The 22,967-nt window shown below is 44.3% G+C and overlaps 1 protein-coding gene across 1 annotated transcript in view; it reads right to left on the reverse strand.

The window, feature by feature from the left end:
- LOC109281486 (uncharacterized) overlaps positions 1-3,972 on the reverse strand; it is a 37,457-nt gene extending 33,485 nt beyond the window's left edge. Inside the window, exon 1 of the mRNA XM_059723542.1 lies at positions 3,738-3,972. Within this exon, the coding sequence (XP_059579525.1) occupies positions 3,738-3,972 (235 nt within the window). The remainder of the gene's footprint in view (positions 1-3,737) is intronic.
- Between the last annotated feature and the right edge of the window lie 18,995 nt (positions 3,973-22,967).

The following is a 22,967-nucleotide window of genomic DNA, read 5'->3' on the forward strand; positions in this document are numbered from 1 at the left end:
TCCTTGGTCAAGGCCTGCCTTTGCAGCAGGTGCACACAGTGTTAATATTCCTTAGTTGGGAATATTACCAAACCCATAAAGAATGCTAGGCTTATTACCTAATTGTGTTTATTTCTGAATAGATTTTAAATTCCAACTCTGGTTCCTGCAGCACCAGGGTTCCTCTGTTCTGATTAGTTTTAATTGTGAGACCCTGGATACTCATGCTAAAGACAATCATTTAGTTAGTTTAGCAGATAAACCTCATAATGAGCAATTAAAATAATCAACTTTCAGTAGATAATTTAGAACTAAGTCAATGCCCCATTGGAAATCACTCTTAGGTTTCTGCAGTTTTATCAAAGAGATTGTGCTAAGAACTTGAGAATATTCCCCTGGTTCTTAACCACAGGGAAAACAGATGATGGAGCTGAAGATTTAATTGTGGAAATGATAAACCCTTTAGAATCCTTATCATCCATACATTCATAATTAACAAAGTTGCAATGGTTTTAAATGGATTTTTACTGTTTCTTAATAAAGAAGACTAAGGCAGGTAATATAATATTTTCCCCAGCTACAGTTTGAAACTTTTCAACTTAAATTGTACTTAAATAATGAACTTTCAAGCATAGAAGTCCGAACAGAATCTGAGGAATGTAATATATTTGACCTGGCACTGAATAAACATCCTCTTCCCCCAAACAGTTTAGGAGAGCAATTCTCGACCAGGGTGCCATGGCACACTCGGGTGCCTTGAGATCCTTTCAAGGGTGCTGTTGGGTGTCATACAGTGTTAGCACTATTAGGTGTACAAATTTGGCTCACAAGGTAAACCCAGAGATTTTAAATAGGAATCCATAGTGTTAAAAACATTCTGATCTGCTGTGGTCCTTCTGAGTTCTTTGCAAAGAAAAATTGTTCTAATACTTTTCTGTAGTAAGAACCTGAGTGAAAATTAGGAGCTGGCATTTTCTGAGAGGTACTTTGAATCTAGCAAGGGTGCCTTGAGTCTACCAAGGTTGAGAACCACTGACTGAGGATGATAGTACCGGAAAGGCTACTGGGATTGTTCCTCTGCATTTTCAGGTAACCATACAGTCTTAGAAATGGTCCCCTCTACCCCCCCCCCATATTACAATCACAAAATGCATGATAAAAACCAAACCAAAAACATATTCTAAAAAGTCACAGGTGAAAAGGGGGGGACTTGAAGTCGCAAGGGTTTAAGTTGGGCTGCTGGCAGATATTAATTTAACTGGGGGATCAGATATGACAAATTTTATCCTGGATCACCAAAATCTTGCATTCTGCCGTGCTACTTGTGTATGATGGTGTGGTTTTAGGGATCTGTGATAAAATCTGTCAGCTCGTGATAGAATGACAGGTGGGTAGCAGCCCAGCATTGGTCCCCGATGCCAGGATCCTAACCTGCCCAGATGTTCAAAGTCTTTCAAATCAAAGGCACCTTGGGAAGCACAGTATCAGGAACCATTTCCTGATGCCATGATTCCTGCAGCCCCCTTTTAGCCTGCCTAATCTCCAGCACCTAAAGCTTCCCCATCGCCACATGATGGTACCACAGACTCAGAATGAATGCAGCTGACGATCAAGAATGTCCCCAGGCCATGCAAGTTACTTGCATCATATATGTACAGTCTACCAGGGGCTTCAGAAAGTTATTGTGAAAGGAAAAATCACTAAAAACTCTGTGATAGAGGGGTCTTCAAAGATTTGAAGGTTGAATGCAATTTGGATGAGTCCTCAAAAGTTTGGAGTATTATCCCTCCTTCATCAGAGCCCTCGGAACTTCTGTGCAAAGTTTATACAAGAAGGCTTATGGCAACATTTCTGTTCCAGGGCATAGCTAGAACAGGTAGATGCATGAAAAAAGGAAAACACACTACTTGTAATTATTTATTGTTGTGCAAGGTACACTCGTAGTTGGTGACAGTCCATCCCTTAAACTGATCATAGTGTAAACAAGACAAACCAAGGAAGTAGTATTATATCTCTCTCTGTTACAGATGAAGAACCAAGGCAGAATAATTAAATGCCTTACCCAAAATGCACAAAGTTTGTGGCAGAGTTGGGAATTTAATTGAGATCTCCAAAGTACTAATCTTAATGCCTTCACCAAGACCACCTTTTCTGCTTCCAAATTTCAAGTTACTGATTTTCATTAGCTTAAAAAGTTTAAGTTTTGGGAGAGGCTGGGAGATGGTTCTTATTTCTTCAAAATAGTTTGCAAGGCAAAATAGAGTTCATTGAATAGACAGAGCCACTGCACCATTGTCCATCTTTCAGGGAGTCCGTTTATTCTAAAAGTCACATGTGCAACTCTAGATGAAGAAACTCCCTGTAAAGCAAAAATGTTGAAAGGAAAACAAAACCATGATTTTTGTTAATTTCTATTAGTCAAAATGCAAATCATGCAAACGAGATGGTACATCACAGAACAAACTATAGCAGCATGACTTATACTAAAAAGCTAATATTTACCATATTGAAATAAATTATTTTGCCACAATTAACATTCTAAGGGTGAATATTATGACTAAAAGCAAGAAAGTCTATACTAAGATTAGTGGGAGGGGGGATTTTTCCTTCTGATGGCAACCATTGTGCATACACAGAACACTCACTTTTCTTTATTAACCACCAATAATACTTTCAGCTCCGTATGTAATAGCCCTCACCTCTAAAAGTGTACAGTCTACTGGAAATGGCATTACAGATATAAGGTCCCAGGATAACAATAGGATGTAATGATCCTGAGGTGTCACCCCATTGTTGCCAAGGGTCATATGGGCATAGTGGAAACTAATAATGAAAGATGGTTGCGTTGTACAAACAGCTAGTTTTGTGCCCCTGGAGGCTTGTCCAATTTTGCCTCTAGGAGAGAGTCACACACACTCAGGCTAGGTCCACCTCAAGTTTATTGTTTGCAAACAGATCGACAAGGGAGCTGAGTCGCTCAAATCAGAGTCGACTTCGAACTGTGTCCGAGGTTTCTTTTTATAGCTAACATAAACAATGGATTCTAATGTGCCGTGCGATTATTGGCCGCCTAAGCATTACGTCTTGCATCGTATGTCTAGCAGTTACATGTTCTATGATGGGTTACATACATGTCTTATTTACATCTTAGATCCCCTCCCTGGGGCAGTCTCTAAGCCCCTCTCGGTCATCCTTCGGTCAGGGTGTAATTTCTTTACATCAACATTTTTCCCTGTCCATCTTCCACTTACCTCTCATAAGGAGTTATTTATTGCAACCGTTCTTTGTTCTGTCTTCAGAATTTAGTGCAACTCTCAAATCAATCAGTAGCCTACGTGCCTTAGTGTTTAGTGTGGAAGTGATTACGAAAGCAGGATGTCTGCTGAGTGCAGAAACAATTACAAAAGCAGGATGTATAAATTATGCTATATTTTTACCACAATTATTCCCCCCTCAAGATGCTTTCTAACTCTAATCTTAATAGCTGTCAGCTATGGCTAACTTCTGATAATGCACAAATATCTCTCAGTTGACAACTGACTGTACTGTTCGTCTCAGAAGGGCCATGATGCAGGATATAATACAAGGGAGCAAACAAAGTATCGACATTAGCAGGCAAAAGACTAAGAAAGCTCCCCTTAACCATCCAAAATTAGGGCGCCAGGATGTAAACCAATCAAAATTCCACCCGTTCCATGTTTGGACTGGGACATGTGCTACCTCCTCCATTTCATCCGCTAAGGCCTTTATCAATTCACCATTATCATCGATTTCAACACAATAATTTGATAAATTCAACTTCCTGCACACCCCTCCTTCACTTGCAAGTAAGTAGTCAAGAGCTAAGCGGTTTTGCAGTACCGTGGTACGTAGTTGAGTGAGCTGGTTGCCAATCAGACGCAGGGCTGCGACAGTTTTATTGGTAACAATTTCTACTACGGCCTGGAGCCTAATAATTCGATTTGTCAAGTATGTGGGCTCTCTCCCAACCATGTTTGGCTCCCAAGTTGCTGGACCATAGTACTGAATGATTCTCTCTGCTGGCCACTCATCATTTCTCCACTTTTGGCCCCCTCCTGCCGCTATTCTCTCGAAGGAGACATCAGTGCTGCGTTTTGCTCGATGAGTTTTGGGTTGTGTTATCCAAACACCCAGAATTAAAGCCCCCAAATAACAAGTCCCAGCCCAACTGGCGGGAAGCTGTCTATATGCCCATCGCCCACAAATCCACCATAGCCCACAGGCTTCATTTGTGATGGTGGGACGAGAGCTCATCAAAGTTAGAGTTAGTGAGCTTCTTTTTGTTGAACTCCCACTCACCGTGGTACCATTTTGATAGTGGGTACAATTAATGCCCCAAGCTGAAATCCACTCCTTACCCAATAGGCAGCTACAATTGTCAAACTTGTTATACGAGACATTTGCGCATGTCCATGCACTCTCCCAGAACCATTGTATCGCAAAGAGAAATTCCGGTTAAAACCCCAATCTGAGACTATACCAGTCCTATTGAGGGGGATAGGTAAGAAAGGGACTCCCTCATCACTAGAAACAGGAGTAAGCGCATACAAAAGACAACTCTGGTTAGTTAGAGCCCGGGCTGAATCCTTGAGAAGGGCCACCCATGCATTTCCCACCCATGGGTTTGCAGGTGGGCCTTAATTACAGTTGACTTTGAAGCTTTGTGGCTAGCCTTACTGAGGGTTGTAAGCTCGCTTTTCTTACACTTACAACAGGTAGACTTAACTGCTGAGTTCGATATACCTAAAAGGGACAAGAGCCCCAATAGATAGATTAGTGTCCACATCTTTGTAACCGTAACTTTAAACCTCCAGCAGGTTCACTTTTCCACTTGTTGGCTTCTTGTTCCTGGGTGTTATCAGCTTCCGGAGTGACCACACCCTGGGAGTTGGTGTCCTCCTGATGAAAAGGCTTCACCCTCGAGCAGTGGGTCTACTTATCACTGTTTGATAAGCGAACAGCTGTGTGTGTAGTCAGCAGCACCTGGTAGGGTCCTTCCCACCTTTCCACGAGGGGATTCTTTCTCCACTCCTGTACCAGGACCTGGTCACCTGGTTTAAAGTTGTGGATCGGTGCATCAAGCGGGAGGCTCTGGAAGGGTGTAGCAAACCTGTGTAGGGAAGACAAAACAGACTGCAAGGCAATAACATGTTCCCAAATTTCAGATTTTCCCAAGTCTACAGTAACCTGTTTCCTTCACCCTGCTGGCAAGACTCTGGGAGGCATACCAAACATTAATTCAAAAGGTGATAATTTAATCCCTCTACGTGGTGTGCTATGAATATGAGTTAAAGCCAGTGGGAGTGCCTGCGGCCATTTCAAATGAGTTTCAATACAGATTTTCGTTAACATAACCTTCAGTGTTCTATTCATGCGCTCCACCTGACCTGAACTCTGGGTCTCCATGGAGCATGGAGTTTCCATGTGATATCTAAAGCTTTGGACACTTCCTGTACTATTTTCCCCACAAAATGACTTCCTTGATCTGACTCAATAGACTCAGGCAACAGAAATCGGGATATTATCTCATGAAGTAGCACTCGTGTCACTGTGGATGCGGTAGCCGTTCTTGTGGGGTACGCTTCCACCCATCCAGTTAGTTGATCGACCAATACTAGCAGATAACGGTAATGACTGGACTTTGGAAGTTCAGCGAAGTCAATCTGCCAAGCTTGTCCAGGATAATGGGCCCACGGTCTTCCTCCCATAGGGGCTGGTGGTCTTGCGGGTTTTGGGTTTACCTTCTGACAGGTCGGACACTGAGAGACCACTCTCTGGGCTTCCAAATAAAGTCCTGGAGCCACCATTTGACGAGTTAACAAGTCTCCCATCGCAGTGCCTCCCATGTGAGTGGAATAATGTAACCGGTGGAGTATATCTCCCAATAAGCATCGAGGTACTAATACTTTCCCTCCGGGTACGATCCACCATCCCTGAGGGTTCTTAATAGCCTTGAGCTCTGCGGCTAGCTTATCTGATCCTGGGCCATACTTTACTTTACAATCTTCTAAGTAAAAGGGCACCTCATGGGCCGAGCCCTGAAACACTGCCTCTCCTCCCATCTGTGCTGCCTCTTTGGCTGCTACATCAGCCTTTGCATTTCCCCTTCTCTGGCACTCGTCTGCAGCCTTGCCATGGGCTTTTACGTGCACCACGGCCACCTCTTTCGGTAGCCGGAGGGCTTCCAATAGCATTACAATCTGTGGCCCATTTGCAATCTTTTGTCCAGAGGCCGTGATGAGCCCACGTTCTTTCCACAACAGCCCATGGGCATGTACAGTGGCAAAGGCATAGCGCGAATCTGTAAAAAATGTTCACCCTTTTGTCTTTTCCTAAAACCAATGCACGTGTCAGGGCAGTGAGCTCCACTGCCTGTGCTGACCAGTTTGCAGGGAGTTTTTTTTTTCCATACGGTCTCAGTCAAGGTTACCACAGCACACCCCGTATGCCTCACGCCATGTATTACACTACTTGAACCATCTATGAAGAACTCTTCCTCTGGCTCCTCAAGTGGGTTGTCTGCCAAGTCAGGATGAATTAGTACTGTCTGAGTCAATACCTCTAAGCAATCATGGCATGGAGGTCCCGGTTCTGGCATCAGGGTGGCTGGGTTCAAAGCAGTGGTGTGCTTGAAGGTGAGGCCTGGATTAGATAGAAGAAAGATTTCATATCTGGATTGTCTGGAGGGGTTTAAAAATTTCCCTCCCTCTCCTCTGATGATCTGGGGAACCCCATGTGGTGTATGTATTTCCATATCCACTCCCATAACAATCTTTTGGGCCTCCTCCATAAGAGTAGCTGTGGCGGCGACAGCCCTCAAACATGCAGGCCACCCCTTTGCCACTGGGTCTAGGACCTTGGAATAGTAGCCCACGGGCTTCCAAGTTGGGCCTACTGGTTGAGTTAAGACCCCTGAGGCTACCCCCTTATTCTCATGCACATACAGTCTATAGGGCTTGTGCCCATTTGGAATCATCAACACTGGGGGTTGCAAGAGGGCAGCTTTCAATAACTCAAATGCATGTTGGTTTTCCTTAGTCCATTTCCAAATTGTGAGACCCTCCTTTGTAAGGGACTCATATAGGGGTTTGGCTTTTCCCCCACAATCAGGAATCCACAGTCTACAAAACCCGGTTAGGCCCAGGAAAGCTCTCAGCTCTTTGGGGTTTTTGGGGGCAGGCATATCCTGTATTGTTTGAATTCGATCTCTACTCAAAGTCCAAGCCCCCTTCTCAATCTCATAACCCAAAAAGGTGACCTTTGGCTGACAAATTTGAGCCTTTTCCCGTGACACTTTATACCCTTTCTTTCCCAGGGTATTCAGCAAGGATTCTGTCGCTCTTTTTCCCGTCTGCATATCAGGACTTGCTACCAATAAATCATCAACATACTGCAGCAGCGCCACCTCAGGGTGTCTCTCTTTCCAGTGCTCCAAGTCTTTTTGCAATGCTGTTCCAAAGATATGGGTGGATGAGACAAATCCCTGGGGCAACACTGTCCATAACAATTGAGTCTTATGATACGTGTCCGGGTCTTCCCATTCAAAGGCAAACAATTTCTGACTATCTTCGTGTAGCGGGATAGAGAAGAAAGCATCTTTTAAATCTAACATGGAAAACACTTTGGCATCTGCTGGAACTTGGGTCAGAATGGTGTGGGGATTTGGAACCATAGGATGATTTACTAAAATCTTTTTGTTTACAGCTCTCAGGTCTTATATCAACCTGAAGGAGGCGTCATCTGCCCATATACATGAATCAACATTCTCTAAAATCTCAATTCCTTTGGCTTCTGAGACAGCCTCAGCTGCCCGGAGGGCCATTTGGTAATTTGAGCCCTGTTTCACTGGCAGCTGCATTACAATCAGGTTTTCACAGAAGAAGATATTATCTTGCAGCTTTGTTAAACTACAAAGGCATGCTCCAACATGTTATTCCCAACTTTCGTGAGGAGGGGCTTACACACAGGCAATCTGGTTCGTCTTCTCTCAATACCTTTTACAGTCACATGCTTTCTGCTTTCTTTAGCTAAAGGGGGCTTCCCGGTCCCCTTCAGCTTGAATCTTCCCCCGAGGAGTCCACCCGCATCTGGCGGCCCCCCCGCTGAGTTTCCCTCTGTTTGTCTTTCAGCTTAGGGCAATCCCTCTTCCAGTGTCCCTCCTCTTGCTTCTGCCCCCTCCTCAGGTTTCTCCTTCCATCCCCCACCGGTATTTGTGCTTTTGCCAAAGGCAGTTGTCAGCATTGCCATCTGTTTTTGTCCACACTTTTCCTCTCTCCTCTCTGCTACCTGATCACGATTCCCATAAACCTTATATGCAATCTCTACGAGCTCTGAAAGGGGTTTTCCTGGTCCCCCCTCAGTCTTTTGCAGCTTTTTCCTCATGTGGGGGAGGTGTTTTAGAACGGCTTGTGTCAGCGATCTCTTCCTGATCCGTTTGGTCTGTGTCCGGTGGTGTTTTAGCCTCATCCCTGCGCCTTAACCCTTGAGTCAGATCTCCCTCACTATCAGAATTAAAGAGGACCCGGGGCTTTCTCCCAGCGTCTTAGTTAATTTACGATGAGCCTAACTTGCTGTTGGATGAGGGCGCTTTGAGCAATTTCTCCCCAAATACAACATATGTTCTCAGACACAAAAATAGGATCCTTTACCAGACAAAATTCTAGCCGGCAGTAAGGTTTTAAACTGACCTGTATTTAATAAGGTTCGGATCCAGTCACCATGATTTTGAGCACACAGAAAGACACAGGAAAGGCTTATTTAGGATGTCCGGGCTGCTCAGTGCCTTGCCCCGCAGTTTTTACTGCCCAGACCCAAGGCTACTGAACCAACACCAGCTCATGCAGTGGAAGGAGGGAGGGAAACACAAAAGGGATTCTTTCACTCTTGCCCTTGACAGAAGATACTGGGACAACAGATTTGGGAAAGACAAAATCACTCAGACATCTGTCCACTGGGTCACGAGGTTCTGGCTGAGCCCCCTTGCGTTCGACACTACCTTATCAGGCAGAATCGGGGTGGCTAGACTCAGCCTTAGTCCCAGACCTGGTCAGTGGCTCATTTTTCTAAATACACAGACGCACATTCATTCAGTCAGACCTACCTCTTCCCCCACACTGCCTTAGTCAGATTCACATCAAAAGAACCAACATCCGGCCACCCTACTCCAAATGATGGCCATTCCAATTGACAGAAAGTAATCAATCTGTCCTTTGACATTTCTATTCCGTAATCTCCTTTGAACTTACTAAAGTTTCTTAGCATGCATCCTAATGGGGTTGCAGAGCTTTCTTCCCGGGAGCTACCTGAACCCATTGTGTCAATCAAAATTCAGACCTATTTGCTGAACCAATATTCAGCTGAACTCCAAACCAATATTCAGCTGAACTCCAAAGTTCCCGGGACCAATTATTCAGACCTTTATGCTGAAAGCTAAAACAAATCAAAGTCCCCGGGGCTAATGTTCAGACTTATATACTGAACATTCCAAAATTCCAAATTCCCTGAAAGACTATTCAAATGACACAAGGAAAGCGAATACTTACTCCTGCCAACACCCTGGCGCCGTCTCTTTGGACCCTGCTCAGCCTGGGTGACTCATTCAGTGGAGAGCCTTTAACCTCCCAGGTGTCCCCACTCATGTTCCCAGTGACCGTGACAGACTCCAAAAGCGGTCTGGTGCGCACTTCACAGACACCTTTGCCGGTCTTGTCGTCCGACCCCGGGGTGGGCCAAGGGTCTCTCCTGGCTGGCTCGCCAAATTGTTGCACAAACAGCTAGTTTTGTGCCCCTGGAGGCTTGTCCAATTTTGCCTCTAGGGGAGAGTCACACACACTCAGGCTAGGTCCACCTCAAGTTTATTGTTTGCAAACAGATCGACAAGGGAGCTGAGTCGCTCAAATCAGAGTCGACTTCGAACTGTGTCCGAGGTTTCTTTTTATAGCTAACATAAACAATGGATTCTAACGTGCCGTGCAATTATTGGCCACCTAAGCATTATGTCTTGCATCGTATGTCTAGCAGTTACATGTTCTATGACGGGTTACATACATGTCTTATTTACATCTTAGATCCCCTCCCTGGGGCAGTCCCTAAGCCCCTCTCGGTCATCCTTTGGTCAGGGTGTAATTTCTTTACATCAACATTTTTCCCCGCCCATCTTCCGCTTATCTCTCATAAGGAGTTATTTATTGCAACCGTTCTTTGTTCTGTCTTCAGAATTTAGTGCAACTCACAAATCAATCAGTAGCCTACGTGCCTTAGTGTTAAATGTGGAAGCGATTACGAAAGCAGGATGTCTGCTGAGTGCAGAAACAATTACAAAAGCAGGATGTATAGATTATGCTATATTTTTACCACAGTTGTAACACCCACATTCACACTTAGGTTGTGTATTTTATTTTTTGTGTGTGCATGTTTTTATGTGGGCAAGATGGCTCCTGTTGTTTTAGGCTCAGCACATGGCAAGCTTTTGTGGCCTATAGCTGGACAAAATATGTAAAACCCTCTGGCCTTATTGTCCAGAGGAAGCAGAAGATCCTCCAGGCAGACTAAGTAAGAGAGAGGCTGGAGTGTGGCACTCCCTAATTGGACAAGACTTGGTGATGTCACACCAAGTATAGAAGAACAACTCAACTAAGGTTTCTCTCTCTTTCTCCTGGGGCTGCTAGAAGCTGCACAGCTGAATTGGAAGCCAGAAAAACTGCTCCCTGTGGGAGTGATCTTCCTCCTCTTCACTGGAGAGGCAAGCAAAAGCTTTGTTATGGGAAAGCCTTAGGTGCAGGGAGAGAGAGTCCATCTCAGAGTTTGAGACCCCTCTTTCCCTGTCTTTTTTTCTTGAGTGGGGGTGTTGATCCCTGAACAAACTGATCTGGAATGGAGTCCTGGCAGTTTTGCTGCCAGTTTTGGCCACTCAGGCCTTGAGTGAGATAACACCATAGGGGTGTTAGTCCCTGGAGTAGACCGATGAGGAACAGGGTCCTGACAGTTACTGGCAACATGGGCCTGGCCAACCCTTTGTTTTGTAATTGTAGTGTCTCAGCATAGTGGAATAGCTGAGACTGGATGTCCAGGCTGCAGCCATATGCCTGGGCCCTTTTTGCTGTTTCACAGCTATTGAGTTTCAGCTTAGCTGTGTGGCTGAACCTCAGCCATGTTTGGCTGGCAGATTTGGGCCAGGGTGAAGCCTGGCACAGCTTGAGCTAGGGTGAAATCCAGCATGACTTGTTTATCCAGTCTTCAGTGCACTATAGGCCTGGCCAGCTTTTTGCTGTCCAGTCCAGGCCCAGTGAGATAGGTTTGGGTCTCCTTTTGTCCCTTTTATAGTTTATGTCCCAACCAAGCGGTGTGGTTGGGCGCTAGTTGTAGTTCAGACCCGAGCCAAGATAGGCCTGACATTTCCTTAGAGTTCTTTTGCGATTTTCTGCCCAGCAGAGCGGAGATTGGGACTAGACATTTTGGGGTACAGTATGATGACAAAAGCCACAGTGAACCCCTCAGAGCTATCGTGTGGAAGTGGAGGTTGGTGCTCTACCACTTCTCCAGGAGCAACAGGGCCCCTTGAAATGCAGAAGGACCCATGCTCTCAAGCAGCTCCCCGTGCCACAGTGAACTCAGGGAGCAACTCATGGGACTCACTTGTGTGGACCCCCCTTTCCATCCCATTGCTGAAGGGAAGGTATAGGGGTGAAGGCCCCCAGAACTACCCTTTCAGGAGCCCCAGAACCAACACTGCCTGGGCATGGGTGAAGGCTATAGAATTTGATTTGTATTTAATAGTGTTTAAAAATGTTTAGTGTTTTCTTTCAGGTTTTTCTTTTGTTTTCATTCTTTGTAATAAATTTGGATTTTTGCATTTACACTGCCTGCGAGGAGGGGGTTTTGTTTACATAGGACACCCCAGCAAATTCAGTGTTCCCAGATTTCTGGGTGTGAGTTCAAGCCACTGGTATAATTTATGAGGTACCCTGAAATGTAAAACCGGCTCTTTGTGCTGCTGACCAATGTCCAGCAGCAGGGTTACAGAATGAACCAATCTAAACAGGAGTGAACAGTGTAGTAAAGAAAAATGTGCATCTCTTCCCACAAAATCAGGCCTAGTTCTATAGCAATAAAAGTCTTCTCTGCTAAAGCAGCTGTATGCATCTCACCCTCCATAGCCCCTAAGGAAGGGAATGCTAATAGTACCAGTTGGTGAATTAGCTGGCTGGCAGCTGCTCCTTGCAGCTTCTTAGGTCTCACAGCTTCTGGCAGTATTCAACTTGCAGGCAGAGAGCCCAGGATGAGGTTTAAATGCATCTAACAACAACTTCCCTTAGTCTCTGGCTGGTGCATGGAACTTCCAAATTAAGGTTTCAAATTAAGGTCTCCAATCCCTCTGCAGTTAGGAGGAAGGTTCTGATGAAATGGGGCTGACCACAGGGTCATGAATATAACATTTTTTTTCCCTGCCTCTAGAAGTGGATTGATGAAACTTCCTCCAATTGCAGAAATGTTAAACAAGTAATTGTGCACACAAAACCAGGGGCTGGTATATGAAAAGCATGTAACAGCCTAGGAATAGCATTTTGCTCAGCCAGTAGTCCTCTTAAACTTGCAAGTACAAAAAAAAGGGAAGGAGAGAATGAGAGAACTTCAGTCTCATCCAGTAAATGCTTCATAACTGCAAAGTTTCATGCGGTCACTCATTTTCTCTTACTAAAAAAAAAAAAATAGGCTTTAAAATGCTCAATTTGTGAAGTGGAGATCCCTTACTAAATGTTATATTCCTTCAACCAGCCATACCCCATTGTTATATTCAAATCAATAGCAGCAGGTAAAATTGTTTCAAAACTTCTGAATTATGGTTCATCACAGGTTGAACATGAGCCGCCAGTACAACACTGTAGTCAACAGAGCTAATAGCATACTGGGATGCATTAGCCGATGCATCATGAGCAGGGCTAAGGAAGTGATATTTCCCCTCTACTGGGCATTGGCAAAAGCCCAGCTGGAGTACTGTATCCAGTTCTGGCTGCCGCATTTCAAAAAAGATGTGGAGAATCTTGAAAGGGTCCAGAGAAGGGCCACAAGAATGATTAAGGGCTTGGAGGACAAACCTCATAAGGAAAGACTAAGGGATCTGGTACTGGTCAGCCTGGGGACGAGAAGACTAAGGAAGAGGACTTGTTGACTGTCTATAAGTATATGTAAGGGGTGAATATTGAGAGCAGGGAGAAAAACTGTTCACTAGGGCACCCCAGGGTAAGACAAGGAGCAATAGACATAAACTGTTAGAGGATGGTTTCAGGCTGGATATAATGAAGAACTTTATGGTAAGGGTGACCAGAATCTGGAATAGACTTCCCAAGCAGGTGGTCCAGTCCCCAACCTTGGAAGTCTTCAAGAGGAGACTGGACAGACACCTTGCTGGGATCATTTGATCTAAACAGTATTTCTGCCTAGAGCAGGGGGGTTGAACTCTATGATCTTTCCAGATCCCTTCTAGCCCTTGATTTCTATGATTCTATAAAATACCAAAATAACCCACAACCTTGATACTCAGTTTGGCAAGCTAAAAGCATTGAACAGGTTCCCTTTAGTCATAAGAGAATTATACAACCCCCACCCCCCAGCAGTGAACAGATACTTAATTTACCGGCCACTACCAGATATCATATAAGTATAGCCCTAAATCACAGGAAATAAAGAATCACAGATGAAAGAGTCATAAAATTATCTGTGAAACTAGTTTGTGCTGTCTGACAGCTAGGCACTAAGCAGATTCCCCTAGTGTAAATAGACAACAATATTAAGATGCAGAGACTCATCAACAAGACGGTAGACAGAAATAACTGTTGCAGGAAAGGATTAATAACGTTTGCTGGCAAAACTACGCAGCCTTTAAATGATGTTGCTGGTAGAAGAAATACATGCTTAATGTCAACACGAGAACACCACCAACATCATAATAATGATGATTATCATCATCATTATAAAATTAGAAGGTAAGTGAAGAATACTTCCTTGAAGATGACAAACCTCAATCAAATTACATTTCATCTGAGTTTTATTGGTTGTTTATTTAATGATAAGTACAAAAATTGTTCTTTTGAAATCCTTAAATATGAAAGGAGGTGTACTCTACATCCCTTTGGTGGTTTGCCTGTGAGGATCAAATCATGTCCCCAGCTCAGCTTCCTCACTCTCCCGTGAAAAAGGTAAGCATTATTCGCTTTCTATGGAGTTGCAAATTAAAGAATAAGAAAAGGGTGACTTGTGTTTTTAATATTGTTTTCTGATGTGAGTTGCCCAACTTTAGACCTTCTTGGTCTGTTTTTTTGACCAGGCACAGCACTCGCCAGCAATGTTGGGAATGGGAGAAATCAGAGTAAAAAATGTTATGGCCAGAAGGAACCATTACAGCCTCCTGCATTACACAAGTCTTAAAGTTTCATCAAGTCATGGTGGCATCAAGCCAATAACTTGAGGTTACATATTTCAGAAGGACACCAAGCTTGACTTACAGAGAATCCATCACATCCCCAAAACAAAGTTCTAGATACTATTGCTATAAAGTCCCTTCTTTCCAGTGTTCAGTTTCCAGACATCCCAAAAGGGACATTCTGAAACAGAGGCACCACAAAATTAACGAGCATCTTTGAACATGTTTTCCTGTAAGACTTGCTCAAGCCCACAAAAATGGATCCTGAGGTAGGAGACTTCTATGGTCATTGTCATAGCCTTCATTCTCAGAGATAAAATTCTGTAGGCCTAGTCTATACACAGATTTACACTACTTTTAAGTAGAACCAATTTAGTCAAACCAATGCAAGTGTAGATACTTTTATTTTGGCTACAAATGGCTTATTTCCATTTAGATCAATTCTGAATTAACTAAAAAAGTGCATCTTTATACAAACTTGAACTGATTTAACAAAAATCAGTTTCACCTACACAGTAAGCTAAATCAGTTCAAGTTTGCATGGAGACAAGGCTCCAGCCAACATATTACAAACATTCTATAAGTTTTGAAATTATTTTGTTCAAAGATTTTCCAAAAGAAGATAATCAGGAATAATGTGCACAGTCAAGAGTATTAGGGAAAATGATTAACTCAGGTTAATGAGTGGCTTTGTCTCTTGTCTCTCAACCTGAGAGTTACTTCAATGTTGTGCGGGCCAGGAGCGGTCCGAGGCCCTTTTTTTGCGCGGCGGGCTGTGGCCAGCAGCCCGGACACCCCGGGTCGGGGAAGGCAGGTGGCACACTAGAATTAGGCACGGACGCTTAGTGGTTGATTTAAGATGGTTTTACTTACACCAAAGATGGTCACGGTGCAGGCAGGAAAACTTGCTTGAGTTGCAGTTACAGATAGAAAAGAAGAGAGGCGGACTAGAGTTCCTTCCCGTGAACCTTCTAGCCCAATCCGGTTGGAGGCTCTAAACTGCGAGCCCGTCGCGCCAACTGAAGAAAGTACTCGAAGCAAAGAGCTCTGAATAGACTCACACGAAGTTTGCTTGGCTCCGTGGAACTTGCATGCAGGGAAGGGTACGTCGAGGGATCAGGTGGCGACGGGGAGAGGCGAGAGGCTGATCAGACCCCTATAGCCTTCTTGAAATACACACTGGGTCCGATAGGCTCCGCAGCGCTTAGAGATCTTCACGAGACGTGAAGTTCTCCTCCTCCTGATAGTTGTGGAGTTCTCCAACTTGGGTGGAAACCACTCAAGCCTCTTATATGGCTAGCAAGCCAATCACTAGCCGCCACGTGGGAATAATTTAGAACTGACCAATAGTGGGGCACAAATTTGAATGCGGGTGGCGGGAACTCCTTTGCACCATGCATTTCCCTCTTTTGCAACCTAGAAATGCACCCTGCAAAGAAAGCTACGAGTGGCGGGAAACAATTTAGCAGTGCCGAAGCGCACACAAACAAAAATCACACCCTTGGTTTGTGACAAATGTAATCAAGCATGTAAAAAGTTTAAGCATTTGCAAGAGAATTCAGCCATTAAAACAATTATGAAAATAGCATAGAGTTTCTAACATCATCCATTAAAAGCAAATACACAAACAATTACAAAAAGTAGGACTGAAACTGTGAACTGATGCACTAGATTGGTTTCTTCTGCCTGTTTCAGAACTAGTGAAGAAAGCAGAGAAAGTTCAAGAGAAAGCAGTGGAGAAAGCAGACCCCCCCCCCTGCGCTGGATAGCTGTATTGTACATACCACTGTACATGTATTCAGAAGTCAACCAAAATTTGATGCCTATGTTCTGTGAGTACAAATGTGAAAGGGCAAGTAAAACTGCTAGCAGCAGCCAGCATGTCAAATAGAACACACCTGGATTTGATCATCCCTCTACCTCCAACCTCCCTCCTATACTGCCCTACAGTTAGAGATCCATTGAATCAAGGGAAATCAAGCAAACATTTTTAAAAATCTGGGTTGTTGGAGTGTCTATACACATGCTCCACAGTGGGGGGGGCAGGGAGGGAGGAGGGGGCACTTTAATTAGAACAGCTCTCAGAGCCACTCTAATTAAACCAGCCACACTGTCACATGTATTTAGCATCCTGTGCTTCAAATAGTGGCATGGGTGCTTTAGCTACAGCTCGTTTGATGAGCTGTAGTTAAAGCGCCTCCACCGCCAATTTGAAAAGCAGGGACACTGAATACACATGATGCAAAGGCTACTGGAGCACACTAATTAGCATGCACCAGCAGACTTGCAGCAGACTCAATTGAGTCTGCTCCAACACATGCTAATTAGCATGTGTCGGAGCAGAGATCTGTCACCTGTATAGGTTGCTTTGTTGCTTAACTCCTACTGGAGCTTAGCTGCTTTTGAGGATTCCACAAGGCAACAATCTGCATCATTAGAAATCTGGCCTCAAGTTCCTGTGGGAAGAACTATTCCCTTACTGAATTGCAGCTGGAATGTAAGATCCAGGATTGAAAATACTTCTCTTCCTGTGTTGTATTAGCACAGTGTTGACATCCACTGGATGGCATGGCATAATTTCTGCTTTCATGTCAGTCTATTCAACCCTACCTAATTTAACATTTAAGTCATGGGGTTGAACGGATCTTGACTGACCAGTCCACTACTTAGTTAAATACTATGTTGTATATTCTCTTATATGAAAGACTAACAATCTAAGATTTTGTCTGCTTCTCCTGAACGTTGACAAACTGTAATATTATTTGAAAGGAGTAGGAGTTTCTGGGGCCTTTGTCTGAAGCATCTCTTTCCTTCTATTTGGTAGAATAATTTTACCAATAGCATTTCAATTTCCTCCTTCCAGGAAATCACCATCATGATGTCCTAGTATCAGAAAGATTAAAAAGTTGCAGGTTTTTCTTCCTGGTATAAACAAGTGATGAGTGGTTCCTATTAATATATTAAAGGAAAATAGTTTCAACATTTCATTTCATGCTATTTATCTAAAAAATTATGATGTCTTGTGTCATAACCTATGCAACCATGAGGCTAGCAACAGTATCCCATTGCTTGATGCATATGCGTTACTCCGCAAATGGATAAATAATTATGGCATGTCATGGACATTAAAGACCAAAAAAGACTATTCATTTTATCTAGTCTTTCCCACCTGCAAATCCATGAACAGATGGATCTCTTTAAATTTGTTTCTATAAGCTTCTGCCAAATGTTTTCCCTTTGGGAAGGAGGGGCTTGATGGGTCACAGAGAATGTAGAGGGCATAGCTTCCACATTCAATGTAGAAGGCCGGTCCTACATTGCCCTCAGGATCTCACCCTCCCATGACAGGGTTAATAAGCACCCCTAGGAAACTTTGTTTTTGTCTGTGGTACTTTACAATACAATGCTTAGCAGAGATGAATCAGCCCTCCAGGGGGACATAGCACGTAAAACCCTCTCCTTCCTGGTCACGCCCTCAGAATCCCCTCGAAGGCTGTACGGTAGGCCTGTACGAAGCAGCAAATTTGGATTCAACTGATTTCAAATGGGAACACTGACCGTTCCTGTAGTGGCTGGCACTGGTCGCTTCCGGCACCATTTTCCATCCTGAAATTTTCAACAGGATGGAAAATGTTACTATTACAGACACATGGTAATCAAAATTCTTTATCACCATCATCAAACCAGATAAACCAGAAAAGGCCCTGAAGTATCACAGGAAGGAGGCAGCTATTCCATGTGCCAGGTAATTGAAGTCACTAAGAGCACAATGCTAGTTAAGAAATTTCAAACGGGAACACTGACCGTTCCTGTAGTGGCTGGCACTGGTCGCTCCCACAGCCATTGCAGTTGGGGCTAGGGTGAATGTGGACACACTACAACGTGTCCCACTCCACCCAGGGCTCCGCTTGCTGCCACTCCCCCAAACCCCTGCTGCAGTGGCCCCAGAAGCAGCCGACACCAGCTGCCTGCACCATGGCATGGCACAGCCCAGGAGTTGGGGTGAGTGGATCCCAGGCACAGGGGGCAGCCCCAGGAACAGCTCCCCTCCCACCACACCTTCGTTAGTCCCAGCTTCACTCCCACCCCACCTTGGAAACCTATCCCTATTTGTTACATTATAAAGTGGTTCCCTTTATGCAAGGGAAACCTGTATAGCCTATGGCTGAATCTCCAAATTAGCCCCGAAACTCTCCAAATCCATTCGGAGGCTTCCAATTCGATTCAGAACTCTTAACGGGTCTCCCAATTCAAGTCAGATTCAGAGATTTGGCTGCTGAATCGGGCCAAATCTCCTCCAAATCAAATTGGCTACTAAAGCTTCGCACAGCCCTACTGTGTAGTGCAAAGAGTTACTTCCACAACACCAGGTGGAAGTCAAGTACACTACAAAGATTCAACTTTCCTCTTCTTCTCATTTTCTCAGTTCCATTCTCCTTCTAATGGCTCTTTATATTCAGGGGTGACATGTAGGGGGTGCATGCGGGTGCACATGCATTCTCTGAGTGTGGCGGTGCACCCCCTACAAAAAGGCACCGCTTACACTGTTGGTGACACCTGTGGGCAATCGCCTCTTGCCACCTTGCCGACACCACCAGCGGTATCTGTGGGCAGTCCACCATCCCCGCTGGCTGTCACCGATGCTGCCAGCGGCGTCTGCAGGTGGTTGCTGACCCCTGGTCGGCACTTGCCAACCCCCCCAACCCACACTGCTGACAGCGCCGGCAGCATCTGCGAGAGCTCCCCTGCTTACCACCACCAGGCTCTTGCCGCCACACTCCCACTGCTGCTGTGCACCCTGCAGCCGCAGGGGCACATGTTATTCATGTTTACATTCACTGTGACAGTGAGAAAGCAGATTTTAGTCTTGAAAGAGCTTCCAGTGTTTCATCTTCCTCCTGATATGGAGATAGAAGTAATCAGATTTCCTAAGTTATGAACTTGTCATGTTAAAGATCCTTCAAGAGGTTCATTTCAGCAACAGGACTCCTGGTGTAACCTACTTGGGACCACAAGGGTTTGAAACCTTGATCTGAAAGAGATGAAAGAGACCAAGCCCCGAAACTAGAGCTAAAGAACTACAGGGCCGATATTTTTAAAAGGTAGTTAGGCAACTAAAGATGCAGGTAGATAGCTACTGAGAACTTTGAAAGCACTTAGGTGCCTCACTCACATTAATTTTAATAGGGGTTTGGTTTCTGGGCATTTTTACCTACAGGCCAGTCGCATCATACGCGCATTTAACTTGCGCGAATTCAACTATACACAGGTGGGGAGGGGGGGCGGGGCTTGAGTCTGCACGCAGCGCTGCTGCTTAACTAGAGGCCTGGCCACCAAAACCTCCCACCGCTGCCATGGAGCCGTGCCCGGACCTGCGTGGCCAGCCGCCGGGCGTGGTGGTGGCCGGGTGGCACGCAGCCATCCCCACCACCACCCAGCGTTATGCCGCTGCCACCAGCCACACAGATCTAAGCACAGCTCCGCAGCGGCGGGAGGTTTTGGAGGCAGAGGCTGTCACTGCTGGCATGGTAATATGCAATTTCACTATACGCAATTTTTGTCTTACACGCTGCCTTTAGAACGTAACCCCCGCGTAAGTTGCGACTGTACTGTAATTATCTTTGTGTCTCTGGATAGAAGCATCCTAGCAGGGACCTGTAACCTGAACCTAACCTCTGTTTCGTGTTTCATGGGCCTCATTTCGCAGATATTTATTATCACAAAAAGTACTTAATGAGCAAATGGAAACATAGAACTAGGATTTTAGACAAGGACAAAGTCAGCTTTGTGTCATCTTGCTTCTAAGCACCCAAAACTCTGAAGCCAATAAGAAGTTTCTGCATGTTTGCTAGAAATTAAGTCTTCACATATTCTTCACTAGTGTAACAATCTAGGAATACCCTATTCACATTCTAGACCACATCTGAACATAGAAGAGACTTTGTATAGAAAGTTCTTGTAAGATTGTTTTACTCAGTCCTGTAACTAATGGAATAAGAATTTAAGCACCATTACCCAATTACTTGAACAGTGATCAATACAGCTCATGGCTATTGGCTACTGCTGAATCTCAATGCCTTGGTCTATCCCAACACTAATAATGACCAGCTCAGTGTACAGATAGCCTTTATTGAACCGTTATGAAATGATTAAGTCTGGTTTTGCTCACAATTGGCAAGATGACTAATTTTTTCAAACTGCAAGAATTCTGTGAGATATGCATGTAAGTTTTTAGAGTAGAGGATATTGCAGTACATGTTAAAAACAACACACACACAATTCCAAAGACTCTGTTCCTCCTTGGGTATCATTATACTAGTCTCCTGGGTTCCTGTATCTTTGGTAAGTTAAAGATGCTCCCTATGCTGACAAGGTTGATCAGTCAACCAGTTACTTGTTGCATCCTTTACTCATAACAAGACACCTCTGTGCCTGCTGGAACAAAAGTACCTTTTCCTATAATGTTATTTTGTTTATTCTGCCCACAGAGAAAAAGAACAATATGATCTTCAAAGGACTTTCAGAAAGGACCATCTGCCCTAGAGTCACAACTGACTGACCACACCAAAGAATATGGCTATGACTGATATAACATTGCGGTATAGCTTTCCAGAACAAACAGGTGGCTAGAAGCTCTCTCTAACTCTGTAAACATCCATTTGATGAATGCGCATAAGTAAATTACATGGAAAAAAGGGACTGCAGGCCTGCACAGAGAATATCAACTCTGGGATTTCCACTGTAAGCGGATCATTTTCTTGGGGGAAGAAGAGGAGGGTTATTTTTTAAACAAAGTTCTTCAATTTAAAACAGAACTCAAGATGATTATGTAGCAATTCTAATGCATTATTCTAGGATTGTAACACAAAATAGTTTAGCCACTTAACTTCCAAATTGGTTTCATTTTCTGCAGCAAGCAACAGTGGTTGATGATGACAAGGGACAAGCCATGGATGCAATAGGCACGATCTTCTTACAAATGAAATCAATTGGAAAACACCTGGGGGCAGATTTTTAGGCATGCTTGTCTCTAGTGGGTTATGGAATAGAGAAGATCCCACACAATTTACTGATTCGTTTGATGTACTGGCTGGGGAAATTTTTAGCTACTTGCACGATTTCACAATGATTACACACTTAATTCATACAACACAATTTTATTTTAAAATTCTTTGCTACACATATAACACTGCTTAGCTTTAAGAAATAATCTTCCAAATGCACTTCCTTCCCAAACAATGTTATAAGAATTAGTATTACAAAAACAACTACAATTACAACTAAAAGTTAAATTTGAATCAATACTATTATTTTCATAATATACTTACAATCCTAGAATTCCGAGAAGCCAAACACCTAAATATGGTTTCATTCCTCAGTAGTACAATTTAATGGGTTGGCCTCAGTAGTACGTTTCAATGGGCTCGCCTCAGCAATACGATTCAATGGGCTGGCCTCAATACTAATAGGACTAAGTCCCCTTCCTTCAGTCCCTTTCGGGCGCTCTGCAGCTTCAGCGTGAACTAAGAGATTCGTGTTCACGGAGAGGGTGGTTCAGGTGATCAGTCTGATCGGGCCTACACTTGTGATTCTTCCTTCCTTGTTCTGCAAGTGAAGTCACCTCCAAATTGGAAGAGTAGGTTACAGTTTTTATTGAGTGAGTTGCCGTCCTGGGCCCCTCCTACCCAAACCTGTCACTACCCCCAAATTTGGGCTCGGATCTTTCTCAACAGATTCTTTTGCTTAGTAATTAGTTTCTTTTGTTGATCATTTTAATTACTTTGAGGAACTTCTATACCACTGCAAGTGACCTTTTCTTTCCAATTTTTTCAAAGGCCCTAGGTTTTGATCTCTCGGAATTTGGGATATTTGCTTAAGGGTCATTTTTAGGTTCTCTTTGTTAAAGGCCTCTAAAGATAAAATTCAAAAGTTAAGACTTGGAACAAAGTCAGGACCTTCCGCATGTAGACCAAAACAATGGCCTAGATAAGAAGATAAATCTTGTCTTCTTCCTAAACTGGCTAATGGGCAACTATTACAAACATTCAAACTATCTCATTCAATATGACAATACTAAAAGGAGTAACTGATAGGCTTGTGCAAAGCGGCTAGTATTTGCTTCAGATTCGGCTGATTCAGGGGACAGTGATTTGATTCGGTGATTCAAATGACTGTCCCGAATCGGAGAGTGGGCAGGGGATGGGGGCTCGTTGCAGAGCCCCCACACAGCACAGGACAGTGGGGGGCAGCAGAGATCGTCCCCCTGCCTGGCAGCACCCAGTGACTGCAGGGCTTTTTTTGTTTTGTTTTTTTTATTTTTAAGTGCCAGGATGCTGTGCCCGGGCGAGGCAGCCATTGACCGGGCTGGGAGAGTGGGCAGGGGGCGCTCAGTGGGGCTAGGGGAGCAGACAGGGGATGGGACCTGGCGGGGTCCCCCCCATGGTCCCCACCCCCCTCCCCATTCCCTACTTACCGGCACAGAGTCCGGGTCCAGCTCCCTGTGGCAGCGAATGGGTACTGCCCAAATCTTTGAAGCTCTCCGAATCTT

The sequence above is a fragment of the Alligator mississippiensis genome, chromosome 3 (assembly GCF_030867095.1).
Source record: "Alligator mississippiensis isolate rAllMis1 chromosome 3, rAllMis1, whole genome shotgun sequence".
Taxonomy (NCBI): domain Eukaryota; kingdom Metazoa; phylum Chordata; order Crocodylia; family Alligatoridae; genus Alligator; species Alligator mississippiensis.